This window comes from Coregonus lavaretus, assembly GCF_964263955.1.
Source record: "Coregonus lavaretus genome assembly, contig: HAP1_SCAFFOLD_664, whole genome shotgun sequence".
Lineage (NCBI taxonomy): Eukaryota > Metazoa > Chordata > Actinopteri > Salmoniformes > Salmonidae > Coregonus > Coregonus lavaretus.
The window spans coordinates 215001-230723 of NW_028163505.1; the positions used below are offsets into that span (position 1 = coordinate 215001).

Consider the following 15723-nt stretch of genomic DNA (forward strand, 5'->3'; position numbering starts at 1 on the left):
AGTAACAGCGCCCAGTCAGACCCTCTCTACACAGCACCTGACTATAGATCTCAAATCTCTCTGGGTGATCAGGATACGGCTGCTGATTCTCTTCCGTACGTGTCACCTTTCTGTTCTCCTCAGACAGAGAGAGGTCTCTGCTTACTGTGTTTAGGTCCAGTGTGAGATCACAGGCATCTGATAGATGAAACCAGACACAATATTAGAAATCATCATCATTCACATTAGAATGTTAACTCACTTTTCACTAATTCATTTAATGTAGATGTTTCTAGGTATCAAAAGGAGAAGTTAAGGTAACTTGAGACTTGTTCAATGATCATATGTTATACTGTATGGTAATATAAAACACACTTATTCCCATTAATTACACACACACACATCCTGAACACACACACACACATCCTGTACACACACACACTGGAAACACATCCTGAACACACACTGGACACACACACATCTTCATGCATGAACACACACACACATTTCTAAAGTAACACGAACACGCCACACACACACACAGACACACACATTGTCAAAGCAACTCTTTGTAAACTTTGGTGTCCCTGATTTGTGCTTCTGTAGAACTACAGCTGATATTTAATATGACCAAGTAAGTAATGATGGTGGTCTTTGACTTTGACTTCACTTGAATTAAGACTTATTCTTAGTCATATTCTTCACAGCAGTCAACACTCACATTTTCTAAGTCCAGGTTTCATTGTGTACTCTCCACCATGTTCCACACTGTAGCGGTAAGCAGAAGAACAGACAGTCATTGAGGGATACACCTGAACTCACACACACACACACACACACACACACACACACACACACACACACACACACACACACACACACACACACACACACACACACACACACACACACACACACACACACACACACACTGGACACACACACACACACAGTTTTTATATAACTTAGTCCAAGTGGTGGTCAGAATGTTTGTCTTAACTAGCCTGATAACTCCAACATGTCTGATATGAACATTGACATAAACCCTCTACATACTTGAGTTTCTCCAGTCTGCAGTGTGGATCCTCCAGTCCAGCAGAGAGCAGTCTGACTCCTGAGTCTCCTGGGTGATTGTAGCTCAGGTCCAGCTCTCTCAGGTGTGAGGGGTTTGACTTCAGAGCTGAGATCAGAGAAGCACAGCCTTCCTCTGTGACTAGACAGCGTGACAGCCTGCAAAGAGTCAAATCATATTAAAAGCACACTGCTATTCTTCGGTGGTGAAAATAGTGGCAGTATATTTTCAACATATTCAGTGTCCTGAAACCTGCCATATCTATTCATAAACGAATGTATCATTATTAGAAATGACAAATTATCAAAGTATTGCTTGTAGATAGAAAAATGCATATGACAAATATTTGAGTAGACTGACCAGAGCAGTTTAAAAAGCAGTATCAGTCAAAAGACAGACAGTGAGGTATCATATTTAGATTGTATTGAGTATACAGTCCACACCATATCTATTTTCACAGTGAAGCTAACATTTTAAATGTGGCTCTATACTCCAGCATTTTGGATTTGAGATCAAATGTTTCCTATGAGGTGACAGTATATAATGTCACCTTTTATTTGAGGGTATTTTAATACATATCTGTTTCACCATTTAGAAAAATAAAAGCCCTTTATGTAACAAGTCCCCCTATTTGAAGAAGTCATAAGTATTCTGACCAATTCACTTATAGTGTATTAAAGTAGTCAAAAGTTTAGTATTTGGTCCCATATTCTTTGAATGCAATTTTCTGTCTAAGTGAGTAGATAACATGTTTCTAAACACTACTAAATCAAGCCTGTGACTGCCATGATTGAGAAAGATCATGAATGAATCATGAATAATAATGAGTGAGAAAGTTACAGAGGCTACAACAAAACATGCTAACCTCTCACCATTACCAATAACAGAGGGGGTCTGATCCTTGTTCCTCTGTAACTTTCTCATTCATCATCATTCACGATTCATTCATGATTATTCATAATCATGGTAGCATCCACATGAATGTAGAAGTGTTCAGAAACATCTTCTATTCTTACTGACAATACAAGTGAAGTGACTCTAAAATGACAGGACATTATTCACCATTCAGTTTCTATTAGGAAAAACATCATCCAAAACACAACCAAGACAAACTGCAAATGTATTCAACAAGTTTGTAGAATCACAAGCTTGATGTAATCACTGCAGGTAAGGAATATGGGACCAAATACTAAACTTATGACTAAATGAATTTGTCCAAATAATTACAACTTCTTCAAATGGGAGAACTAGACACATAAAATGCTTTCCTATCTAAACGGTAAAACAGATATGTATGAAAAACCTAAAATAAAAGGTGACATTCTGTACTGTTGCCTAATATGAAACATTCTATCTCAAATCCAAAATGCTGGAGCATAGCGCCAAATTTAAAACTGTAAGCTTCACTGTCCAAACACATATGGTGTGGACTATGTGTGCCTGGTAAACACATGTGGATCTGGTGAACAGTTATCACTTGTTGACCAACTACAGGAATACTGACCTCAGAGTCTCCAGTTTACAGTGGGGATTCCCCAGTCCAGCAGAGAGCAGCTTCACTCCTGAATCCTTCAGGTCATTGTTACTCAGATCCAGCTCTCTCAGGTGTGAGGGGTTTGACTTCAGAGCTGAGACCAGAGAAGCACAGCCTTCCTTTGTGACTCCACAGACCGACAGCCTGCAAAGAGTCAAATCATATTAAAACCACACTGCAATTCTTTGGTGGTGAAAATATATTTTTTAAACATTTTCAGATACATCAGAGTCCTGAAACCTGCCATATCTATTCATATATGTATATATACACACTAATACCAGTCAAAAGTTTGAACACATCTACTCATTCAAGTTTTTGTTTAGTTTTTTTAAAACTATTTTTTCCATTGTAGAATAATATTGAAGACATCAAAACTATGAAATAATACATATGGAATCATGTAGTAACCAAAAAAGTGTTAAACAAATCAAAATATATTTTATATTTGAGATTCTTCAAATAGCCACCCTTTGCCTTGATGACAGCTTTGCAAACTCTTGGCATTCTCTCAACCAGCTTCATGAGGTAGTCACCTGGAATGCATTTCAATTATCAGGTGTGCCTTCTTAAAAGTTAATTCGCTGAATTTATTTCCTTCTTAATGCGTTTGAGCCAATCAGTTGTGTTGTGACAAGGTAGGGGGGTATACAGAAGATAGCCCTATTTGGTAAAAGACCAAGTCCATATTATGGAAAGAACAGCTCAAATAAGCAAAGAGAAATGACAGTCCATCATTATTTTAAGACATGACGGCCAGTCAATACGGAACATTTCAACAACTTTTAAAGTTTCTTCAAGTGCAGTCGCAAAAAACATCAAGCGCTATGATGAAACTGGCTCTCATGAGGACCGCCACAGGAATGGAAGACCCAGAGTTACCTCTGCTGCAGAGGATAAGTTCATTAGAGTTACCAGCCTCAGAAATTGCAGCCCAAATAAATGCATCACAGAGTTCAAGTCACAGACACAGTTCAACATCAACTGTTCAGAGGGGACTGTGTGAATCAGGCCTTCATGGTCGAATTGCTGCAAAGAAACCACTACTAAAGGACACCAATAAGAAGAAGAGACTTGCTTGGGCCAACAAACACGGGCAATGGACATTACACCGGTGGACATTTGTCCTTTGGTCTGGAGTCCAAATTGGAGATTTTTGGTTCCAACCGCCGTGTCTTTGTGAGAAGCGGTGTGGGTGAACGGATGATCTCGGCATGTGTAGTTCCCACCGTAAAGCATGGAGGAGGGGGTGTTATGGTGTGGGGGTGCTTTGATGGTGACACTGTCTGTGATTTATTTAGAATTCAAGGCATACTTAACCAGCATGGCTACCACAGCATTCTGCAGTGATACGCCATCCCATCTGGTTTGGGCTTAGTGGGACTATCATTTGTTTTTCAACAGGACAATGACCCAACACACCTCCAGGCTTTGTAAGGGCTATTCTACCAAGAAGGAGAGTGATGGAGTGCTGCATCAGATGACCTGGCCTCCACAATCACCCGACCTCAACCCAATTGAGATGGTTTGGGATGAGTTGGACGGCAGAGTGAAGGAAAAGCAGCCAACAAGTGCTCAGCATATGTGGGAACTCCTTCAAGACTGTTGGAAAAACATTACAGGTGAAGCTGGTTGAGAGAATGCCAAGAGTGTGCAAAACTGTCATCAAGACAAAGCGTGGCTATTTGAAAAATTTCAAATATAAAATATATTTTCATTTGTTTAACACTTTTTCGGTTACTACATGATTCCATATGTGTTATTTCATAGTTTTGATGTCTTCACTATAATTTTACAATGTAAAACATTTTCAAAATAAAGAAAAAACCTTGAATGAGTAGGTGTGTCCAAACTTTTGACTGGTACTGTATATAAATGAATTAATGTATCATTATTAACAGTAGATAACATATTTCTTAACACTACTAAATTAATCTTTGTGTGTGTGTGTGTGTGTGTCATGTGCGTGTGTCCAGTGTGTGTGTGTCTGTCCAGTGTGTGTATGTGTGTGTGTGTGTGTGTCCAGTGTGTGTGTGTGTGTGTGTGTGTGTGTGTGTGTGTGTGTGTGTGTGTGTGTGTGTCCAGTGTGTGTTTGTGTCCAGTGTGTGTCCAGTGTGTGTGTGTTCATTGAGTGATACAGGAATACTGACCTCAGAGTCTCCAGTTTACAGTGGGGATACTCCAGTCCAGCAGAGAGCAGCTTCACTCCTGAATCCTTCAGGTCATTGTTACTCAGATCCAGCTCTCTCAGGTGTGAGGGGTTTGACTTCAGAGCTGAGACCAGAGAAGCACAGCCTTCCTCTGTGACTCCACAGCCTGACAGCCTGCAAAGAGATCATCATGATTTCACAAACACACTGTTAATTTAACACCAGTAGTGTAGAAGGACAATGGCAGATGCATTTGGTTTATTCTCTCAAACAACATATAGATTAATCTTCCGTCTCCTAGAATTGTATGGTCATATTGTTAAACTAATGTGAACATCAATGCACTGATTCAGTAAGTTTTTCAATGTAATACTATATATTATATACATATTATAATACATATATTTCTCTAAACTGGATATTTCTTCCTGATGATTAGTACTTAAATGTCATTTTATGTACTCACAGAGCAGCTCTGGAGGCTTTGACCACTGGCAGCAGCCTCAGAAGACCTTCTTCTGATCTGGAGTATTTCTTCAGGTCAAACACATCCAGCTCCTTTTCTGAAGTCAGCAACACAAAGACCAGAGCTGACCACTGTGCAGGTGACAGTTCTTCTTTTGAGAGACTTCCTGAGCTCAGGTAGCTTTGGATCTCCTCCACTAGAGAATGGTCATTCAGTTCATTCAGACAGTGGAACAGATTGATGCACCTCTCTGGAGAGGGATTCTCCCTGATCTTCTTCTTGATGTACTTGACTGTTTCTTCATGGCTCTGTGAGCTGCTTCTTGTCTTTGTCAGTAGACCTCGTAAGTGCTTCTGATTGGACTCCAGTGAGAGGCCCAGAAGGAAGCGGAGGAACAGGTCCAGGTTTCCTGTCTCACTTTGTAAGGCTTTATCCACAGCACTCTTGTAGACAGTAACTTTACGCTTGTGTCTGATCCTCAAAGAAAAGTTGCTGGACGTTGATTGAGGTTCATCCATTAGATTCTCATTGTTGTTGATGAATGAGAGGAACACATATACAGCAGCCAGAAACTCCTGAATGCTCAGATGCACGAAGCAGTACACCTTGTCCTGGTACAGCACACATTCCTCTTTAAAGAGCTGTGTGCACAATCCTGAGTACACTGAGGCTTCATTGACATCAATGCCAGCCTCTTTCAGGTCTTCTTCATAGAAAATCAGATTGCCATTCACAAGCTGTTGAAAAGCCAGTTTTCCCAGTGACAGAATGCTCTCTTTATTCCAGTGTGGACCTGTCTCTTCTTTCCCAAGATACTTTTCATTATTCTGTTTGGTATGAAACTCCACAAGGTGTGAGTACATCTCAGTCAGAGTCTTGGGCATCTCTTCTCTCTTATGTTTCAACATGTGTTCAAGGACTATTGCAGAAATCCAACAGAAGACTGGAATGTGGCACATGATGTAGAGGCTCCTTGATGTCTTTATGTGTGAGATGATTCTGCTGGCCAGGTCCTGATCACTGAATCTCTTCCTGAAGTACTCCTCCTTCTGTGGGTCATTGAACCCTCGTACCTCTGTCACCTGGTCAACACACCCTGAAGGGATCTTATTGGCTGCTGCAGGTTGGGTAGTTATCCAGAGGAGAGCAGAGGGAAGCAGATTTCCCTTGATGAGATTTGTCAGCAGAACATCCACTGAGGTTGACTCTGTGACGTCACAACAGATCTTGTTCTTCTGGAAGTCTAGGGGCAGTCGGCACTCATCCAGACCATCAAAGATGAACAGAACTTTGTACTTGTCGTAGTTGGAGATTCTTGATTGTTTGGTTTCCATTGAGAAGTGATTGAGAAGTTCAATGAAAGTGTGTTTTTCCCTGTTCATCAAATTCAGCTCCCGAAAAGGGAATGAAAATACAAATTGGACATCCTGATTTGCTTTTCCTTCAGCCCAGTCCAGAATGAACTTCTGCACAGAGACTGTTTTTCCAATGCCAGCGACTCCCTTTGTCAGCACAGTTCTGATAAGTTTGTCTTGTCCAGTTAAGGGTCTGAAGATGTCGTTACATTTGATTGCAGTCTCTGGTCTTGCTTTTTTCCTGGTTGTTGTCTCAATCTGTCTCAGCTCATGTTCATTATTGACCTCTCCTGTTCGACCCTCTGTGATATAGAGCTCTGTGTAGATCTTATTGAGAAGTGTTGGGTTTCCTTGTTTAGCGATCCCCTCAAATACACATTGAAACTTCTTCTTTAGATTAGATTTGAGTTCACGTTGGCAAATCACAGCAAGCTCATCTGAATCTAGAAATAACACAGAGGATATTAATATTACATCTGTTTTAATGCCTACAGTATTCTAGGACTGTTATAACATTTTAAATTATAATCATTTCTTCGCTTAACTGACTGTATAAATCTGTAAATGTTTTCATAATGCATTACAGACTGGTGTGACTGATTATATAATTATTGGTTCTCTCTCTCTCTCTCTCTCTTTCTCTCTCTCTAAATTAATCAAAACAACACATCCCTGCTGCTACTTGATGAGGTCACTAGGTGTTGTGTTAAGGCTGCTACAATATCATTGAGTTACACAGCTACTTTAGCTGTACTTTAGCTACAGCTTTTAAATGTTCTAAAACAGCATTCAACATGAGGCAGACAGCTCTTACTTTTCTCCAGTGTGTCAGCAAGCTCCTTCTGGTTCATTTTCCTCAGGATGTGCAGTGTGATCTTCAGAGCCCCCTCTCTGGCACTGCTCTCCTGCTTCTCATCTTCAGCATCCACCACTTCCTTATCCTGCTTCTGACTCTCAAAGCCTTCTGGGAGTTCTGGACTAAGAATCCTCTTGAACATCTTCAGCTCGTTCTTCACAAATGTCATAATATTCTCTTCAAGCAACTGAAATAAATCAAGCAAATAAGTTAAGCAAGATAAGAAATGCTTTCTCATTAACACATGAATGAATGATTGACAGATCAACTTTACTTGAGGTAAACAAAAACAAATGTACATAACAGGACCACATACACTGAATATGGAGGCCAGGTCTGTTTGATGACTCTGGGAAGACTGACCACTGAGAATCTCTGACTCTGATCTCTCCTGTTGGTTTCTGGGGACAAAACATCAGATTACATCTCCTCATCCAGGGAGTGCACACACACACACACACACACACACACACACACACACACACACACACACACACAGGGAGGGAATGTTGTGTTAGTTTAATATTGTTTTAGGACTATGAAAATGGAAAAAAGGTTTAGCCTATGGATTATGAAAACAACAAAAAGAAATGGGAAAATGGGAGAGGAGAAATGACTAGAGACAGTGTTGTTTAACTCACTGACCATGACCCATGAGTTCTTCTTACCTTTGTTCAGTAGAAAAGTCTCCCTCTCTAAAGTTTAGAGGTTGAACCATAGACCAGTCACTCTTCATGGACACACAGCTGGGTACAGGGGAGGCTGGTCTCTCCTGCTTGATTGGGCTTCAACACAACAGAGACAAACATTACATCTCTCATCTACTCTGAGCTCAGATGGGGAAACATAAGAAGAGTTTCATTCCAAAACGCTATATATCCATTTTCAGAAATGTTGGTAAATTAGCTTTTATTGTTTAAAGAAATTATGAAAGAGATTGGAGACATCTATTTGTTTAAAATCTGTCTCACTCTCAGAGAAACAAGTAGTACTGCTAGGCTTTACACAGTAATATTATATATCTGCCTCCCTCTCAGAGAAATAAGTAGTACTGCTAGGTTTTACACAGTAATAATATATCTGCCTCACTCTCAGAGAAATAAGTAGTACTGCTAGGTTTTATACAGTCAAATGTGACCGACCGGCTCGATTCGATTTTATGTAGCAACATTTGAAATGGTGTTTTTTACATTGGATAAAAGTAGAGACTCAGCTAGAAAAAGGTATATCATACACTACAGTTGAGGAACAATGGGAAAGTAATTCTGCTTCGAAAGATGATAAACTTGTAGAGTTTTGAGAAAATGGTCTTTGAATGTTTTGGTTCACCTACTGGAGAGCTCTTCTTTATCTACAGTGGTGTTACTTTGGCAGATAATGTCACCCATCTAAATAAATAGTATATATATATAGTTAACTAAATATATGGTGTTTTTGATTTATGTCAGTTTCATTGTTTGTTATGCTATAAATGGTTATTTTATGGTCGTAACTGGTCAAATGAAATATAAAATGTCATATTTTGTAATTCTGAGTAATTACTACTTTAGTAAGGATATACTTTATTCAGTACTACTGCAGTTACTAGATAATTCCAATAGATGGCAGCATAAGACCATGAATGACAATTCAGAAGGTTAGTTTAGTTTTCTCCCTGGATACACCACCACTCCCCCTCACAGGAAAACTCCTGCACATGCTTTTTACTGTCCCTTTCCACACTGCTAACGCAAGAGGAACGACTGAAAAAGCATTTAACAGATTACTGTGAAAAAATATAATGATGATTCATGTTTATTATTAGCTGTTTTTATGCTCATGTTTTGAAATTATACTTCATTACTATAATGATTATCAATAAGCCTGAACATTAATTTAGTCACCTCTGGTCAAGAAAACTTATTTTCCTAGTACATTCATTGTCAGATTCATCAACCAGCAGCGAGCACTCTGCCTTCTAGCACAAGCGAGGGGCATGTTGAGGTACATTTGCTAACCGGGAGGGTTGCATGATGTAATTTATTGGCGGGCTGGAAGACGCACTCTTGTCTTATCTATTCCGAGGTTGTTTAATCGCAATATTAGATATTTAAAAAATGCATGTATACTAGGGTTGAGGTTGGAGCATCTGACTAGTGATTATTTACCAGGGGTTCAACACCTGCTATAGTCACTATTTAATTGCTCTTCCAAAAGCATCACAGGCCTAATACGAGATATATAGCTAACTAAAGTAATGAGTGACCATTTTAGAAAATCATGGGACATATAGTATTTGGTTGCATGCTATTTTATGTCAATCATATTTCTGCTTGTAGCCTATAACTGATGCTTCGTGGTCTTATGCTGCCATCTATTGGAAATATTTATCAATTAAAAGTTATTAATTCACGTACAGACGTTGGTGAGGCAGCTGAGAAATAAAGTGTATTAGATCAGTCTCAAACCTGCCCCACGCCAATTTCTGGACTTTCACACAGAGGTTACTAGCTCACCCAATTCAAACCACATTGAAAAATAAAACAAATGTGTCTTATTTATCAAGTGTTCTGTTTTGCAATTATACATATAATAAAATAACAACAAAATAATCAAAACGCTATTTAATACTATAATTGTATTTACTAAGATAATATTATTACTAAAATAGTTTCTAAAAGTGTTCTAGGCTACCCTACCCTAGAATTAGGGGTTAGGGTTACGGCTAAAATAGGTTATAAGTAGGGTAAGAGTTTATGTATAGCACTTTGTGACAACTGCTGGTGTAAAAAGAGCTTTATAAATACATTTGATCGATTAGTTAGGTTTAGGGTTTATATGGCAAAAAACAGTATGGGTTTATGGCACTCTTGCTCCTCCTTGTGGCCGTATGTGGGTACTACATAACTCATTCAACACATTTACATTTTAGTCATTTAGCAGACTCTCTTACCCAGAGCGACTTACAGTTAGTGAGTGCAGACATTATTTATTTATTATTTCATACTGGCCCCCAGTGGGAAGCGAACACACAACCCTGGCGTTGCAAACGCCATGCTCTACCAACTGAGCTACATCCCTGCCGACCCTATGGGTCTCCCGGTTGCGGCCGGCTACGACAGAGCCTGGATACGAACCAGGATCTCTAGACCACTGCGCCACTCCGGAGACCTGACACTTCATGACACTTGCTAGGCTCATAATCTGAGATAGCAACTGCGTCAGATCTACAAATCAATGAGCTAGACCACCCGATTAGACAACAATCACCCCATTATACCCATTTGGTTTGCAACTCAGTGAACCTGCGCAGCATTCGCTCAATTTGATGCCTACAAACAAAGATTTCGATGCATATCAAATTACCCAGCAGCCATTTAGAAACAACAAGTCGTCCAAAAAATGGTTATTTCTTAATTAAAAAATGTCTTCTGGCTGTTTAAATCGGCCACATCTTGAAAAAGACGATAGGGACATGCGTTTTGTTTAGATTGTACACTTTTTTCTTAAAACAAATATGGTTAACCATGACCAGAAAATGTTTAACGTTTGATGGCTCTCCGCCAGCCATTGCATCTTCAACTCAATCTCACCGCGCTGTTGGTGCTAATAACATGTACGCAGGTGAACAGTGTGCGCGCTTAACAAGTAGCCGTAACCAAACATGAGGTTAACCTACAGGGTTAACGCTCACCAAGTAGCTGTAACCTCGTTAACAACAAGTTACCTGAGGTTAACCTACAGGGTTAGCGCTCACCAAGTAGCCGTAACCTTGTTGATAATAAGTTACCTGAGGTAAACCTACAGTGTTAACGCTCACCAAGTAGCCGTAACCTTGTTAATAATAACTTACCTGAGGTAAACCTACAGGGTTAACGCTCACCAAGTAGCTGTAACCTTGTTAATAATAAGTTACCTGAGGTAAACCTACAGGGTTAACGCAGGCAGGTCTCATTGATAACAATAGTGAAGCTGGCATTTTGACGCAGAACAATGGGCTGGGAATAGAACTTTCTGAAGGCGAGTCGGTGTCACGGAGCTCAATAGAACTAATAGGAGCTGGTAGGGTGAAAAATGCCCAAACATAAGGCCTGTTGTTTCGCGATTACTTCATAACCAGGCACAGAAGGTAATATTATGAAACTTGGCTCCATGGCGGATGCAATGAACTAATTTTATCAGAAATAAACGTTGTAAAAAATGTCACTTGAGGCGCCCCGAAAATAATATTCAAAAGTTCAGTCCTTGGACACAGAGGGGTTAAATGGTAAAGTTACCGTCCATCTAGTGAAGAGAGGAGAACCGGACAGAGGGATGGTAGGTAGCCAGCATCCGTCAACGAGAGAGGGAGAAGCCCTCCACGGTATTTAACAGGTGGAAGAAACAACCCGGGAGCTCCATCCGTCCACAAGAAATGCAGGCAGCCGGTGATGATGTAGTGGTAGCTAGGATAACTAGGATGCTGCTGGTAAAGAGTAGCTAGCTTAGCTAGCTGTACCGACTAGCTTGGCTAACTAGCAGGTCGTTCGTCTGTCCCTCGAGGATGATGACGAATCCGGTGAACCACACAATTAAACAAGGATAGTGAGTGAAAAGGATCTGGCTACACTCATACTGGCACTGACCAAAAAGCAAATTGAACAATAAACTTCGGTGTCTCAATACTGTAACGAACTCCGTCGTTGTTCCCCAACATCACCTCAGTCCACTCTGCGTGTAACTGGACAATATGCTTGGCGCCAAACCGTACGGGGTCGCGGACAGTTCTGTACGTGGACGCGGACAGTTCCAGAACGCGGACGTGAGCAGAGCAACACAATAAACTAAACCCAGTCTTTACAGTGGCTTACTTTAGTAATATTAATGTGCTATTATCATTATTATTACGTAAAACAAAATTCTTAGTTTTTAAAAACAATATTTTGAGGTCTGGGTTAACAGCAGGTGTCTTGATAATAGGAAAATGCGGTGAGTCAGTGGTTCCTGCGCCACATGTAATTGCTTTGGAGTAGTTAAAATAATGTTTCTATATTTCTATATGATCAATCCATAAATAATATAGACCTACATGCAACAGTTTCTCTTCAGCTTTTGACAGTGATTTCTGTATAATAATTATGTATAATAAATGTTGGTGATTCAATAGCCTAGTTAATCATTACATGACTTTTAACACACTATCTATGTTTTGCTCAGTCTGGCAGTTACCCAGAACTATCAGAGGCTCTCTCTCTTGTGGCTGCTGCTGATGACAACTGCATGTATGTTATCATAATAATGATGTCTGCATAACATTTTGTCTTCATTTTGGCAGATTAACTCATGCTTATTTCTGAATATTAACTATTAACCAGCGGCAAATGAGTTGGAGCTGTGGACCTGTGGCCGAAAAGTGTCCAGTTTGAATCCCGGGCCGGGTGCTGGAAAGAACGGGCGGAATTGATCTGACCCCTGGAGGGCTGCTGGGTTCACATCCTCAAAACATTCACCTTTCGTTGGGCCCTTGAGCAAGGCCCTTAACCCCACAACATGCTCTTTATCCAGGGGTGCTGCACTGCAGCTTGAACCTGTGCTGGTCTCAACTGTATGTGTGAGGTCTGCTGTTTGGAGGTGTTAAGAACGGAGCAGATGTGGGCCATCGTTCAAACAAAGAGATGCCTCCCTGGCCACCAGTGTGTTTTCATATAACCAAGATCAATTCTACCCCCCATACAATACTTTTATACACAGTAATTACTTTTTTATATATAATAATAATAATAATTAATTATACACATTACATTTTGGATAGATAGTACTCAGACATCTATAGTGTTTACAGTAATGACTATTACCGATCATGATCTTTTTTTATCCCACCCCTCTGCTACTCTCAGCCCCGCCCACCTATCTCCGTAGAACATCCTCTTTTGATTTCCACCTGCCATATTTTTTCAAATGTGCTGTGATGTCATACATGCATGTTTAACCTTTCTAGTCGCATAGTATCCACAGACTAAATTAAAGGTCAATATTTTTCATAAGAGCATTATTCTATTGTTGATTGATTGACTATGGCTTTCCAAATCCCCAGCAGTTCTGATCAAAGAACCCTATAAAAGGTTTCTATATATAACTTTTAGTGGTTCCATATATTAAGCAGGTGATAGAACCCTTTTTGGTTTAAACAGGACTGTTAATTTGACGGTAATATTGTCAAAATTCCGCTTGTAACAACGATCAGAATTAGTAAAAACAATAAGGTCATGCATGACAACATATTAGACAATAACTAAGAGTAGGATAAATGATTGTGTCATGCAAAACTTCTATAGATGTGTGTGTGTATGATGGTAAAGATGTGTGTGTGTGTGTGTGTGTGTGTGTGTCTGTGTGTGTGTGTGTGTGCTGGTGAGACAACCACATATCACAGTCAAATATACAGGATACAAACATTTCATTCCAGCTATATAGTGTTTTGCAAAACAAAAATTCATACACAAAAATCGATTAATTAAAATCTTAGAACAACAATATTTGACAGACACATGAAGGTACCCATAAGCAATCATTTCTGATGTAAAATAACAAACGTGAAAAAATTGTGGATATAACGTTTTAGAAATAAACTCCTTATAAATTCTTAAACAACATTGTCATCTCACCTCTTAGCTTTGGTGTCATGTTCCCCAGAGAGACTCATTTTAGAGGCAGGGCCCCCCTCCTCTCTCTCTCCAGAGAGACTCATTTTAGACCACTGACCCCTAAACAGAGATGCAACATGTTGGTTGTGGTGAACACAGTGACAACTAATTATTGAAGGTCAATTGTTCTATTTTATTCATTATCTCTTAGAAATCAAACATTTACTAACAGACACGTCCGAACAGTCAGGATTTAATGCAATCACATGAACATGTAGTCATGACTGATATTTTTCACCTTTTCTCCATGTAGTGAAGCTAATAATAATAATAATAATAATAATAATAATAATAATAATAATAATAATAATATAATAATAATAATAATAATAATAATAGTAATAATAATAATAATAATAATAATAATAATAATAATAATCATAATCATAATAATATTAATAATACAATAATAATGATGGATCCAGTTCCAACATATCTCTAACTTTGAAGTATACAGTTTGGTCCCAAATTATTGACTCCCTTGATAAAGATGAGTAAAAATGACTGTATAAAATAAATCATTCAAATACTGAGCTATATTGTATGCTCAAAACAATGGTACATTAAATTATTTTATACTAATACGTTTGCTCAGAGAATGAGATTTTGTTTAACAAGTAATACTTTTTTTCTCAAAAAGGTAGGGGTCAAAATTGACCCCCCCTTTCAATACCTCCCTTGCGAGGATAACGGCACTGAGCCTTTTTCTAAAATGTTTTATGAGTTGGAGAACACATTAGGAGTGATCTTAGACCATTCCTCAATTTAGAATCCTTCCAAATGGCCAACTACAGGAAGGTAAAGGTACAACTAAACACACAATAAAGAAACAAATCTCCCTAATTGACAGGAGGCTTGATTCTTAGTCATTTACCCACCGGCCTCTTACTACTAACTATCCCAATGTATACATTCTACCAACATCATACATAAATAATCCCTGGTAGGATCCTTACCTTGCAGCCTGAATTCAAAAACAGAACATGTCAAATCATCGAGATTTTCCTTTGTGCTGAGAAAGAAACCTTGGGAAAAGTTTATTCACCTCCCCAATGTCAACTGACTTTGTGTAATTTTTGTTACTGATTAATTTAACATCTGCTAAAGTCTAGTGACATTGACCCCATGTCAGAATAATCTGAAAACCAGTTGAACCTGTTTAGGAGAAAAGCCATGGGTTTCCAACATGGCTGTGTAGCTACTGCTAGAGGTCTCATGGATGGAATGGCATTTATATTTTTAATCATTTCATCATTAATAAACGGTTTGTTATATTTCAGTCTTCTGTCATGTATATAAAGTGTAATATTGGGATGTAAACTCAAAATGTAATACATTTCAACTCTGAATCTGACATGGTACAGGTGTCTTCTTTTTATTAAGCCCATAACCATGTGTGAGAGGTGTGTACTTTGGTTTCAAAGTAGATTTGTTTAAGAATACCAAGAAACACTGTGTGACCCTGATTTAGGCCACTGCAGTACAAGGTTAATCATTAAAAACAATTCGGAATGAACAACTTGCAGTGTCCAGGACCAGTGATTCAAATCTGAAGCACCGTCCCAAATGGCACCCTATTCCCTACATAGTGCACTACTTTAGACCAGGACCAATAGGGCTGTAGTAGTGCACTATATAGGGTGCCATTT

The 15723-nt window shown here is 39.1% G+C and overlaps 2 protein-coding genes across 2 annotated transcripts in view; both read right to left on the bottom strand.

The window, feature by feature from the left end:
• The window catches only part of LOC311118054 (NACHT, LRR and PYD domains-containing protein 6-like), a 114784-nt gene extending 99365 nt beyond the window's left edge, over positions 1 to 15419 (bottom strand). The window contains exons 1-3 of the mRNA XM_084192929.1: positions 15031 to 15419; positions 14036 to 14134; positions 8081 to 8197 (exon numbers count right to left, since the gene is read on the bottom strand). Of these exons, the coding sequence (XP_084049055.1) occupies positions 8081 to 8197; positions 14036 to 14118 (200 nt within the window). The 5' untranslated portion in view covers positions 14119 to 14134; positions 15031 to 15419. The remainder of the gene's footprint in view (positions 1 to 8080; positions 8198 to 14035; positions 14135 to 15030) is intronic.
• On the bottom strand, positions 2540 to 5915 carry LOC311118051 (NACHT, LRR and PYD domains-containing protein 12-like; the record flags this gene model as incomplete). The annotated part of the gene is made up of 3 exons (XM_084192926.1): positions 5202 to 5915; positions 4736 to 4909; positions 2540 to 2729 (listed from the first exon to the last, which is right to left on the bottom strand). Exons 1-3 carry the CDS (start codon positions 5717 to 5719, stop codon positions 2540 to 2542), a joined length of 882 nt encoding a protein of 293 aa, XP_084049052.1. The 5' UTR covers positions 5720 to 5915.
• Positions 15420 to 15723: the final 304 nt, after the last annotated feature.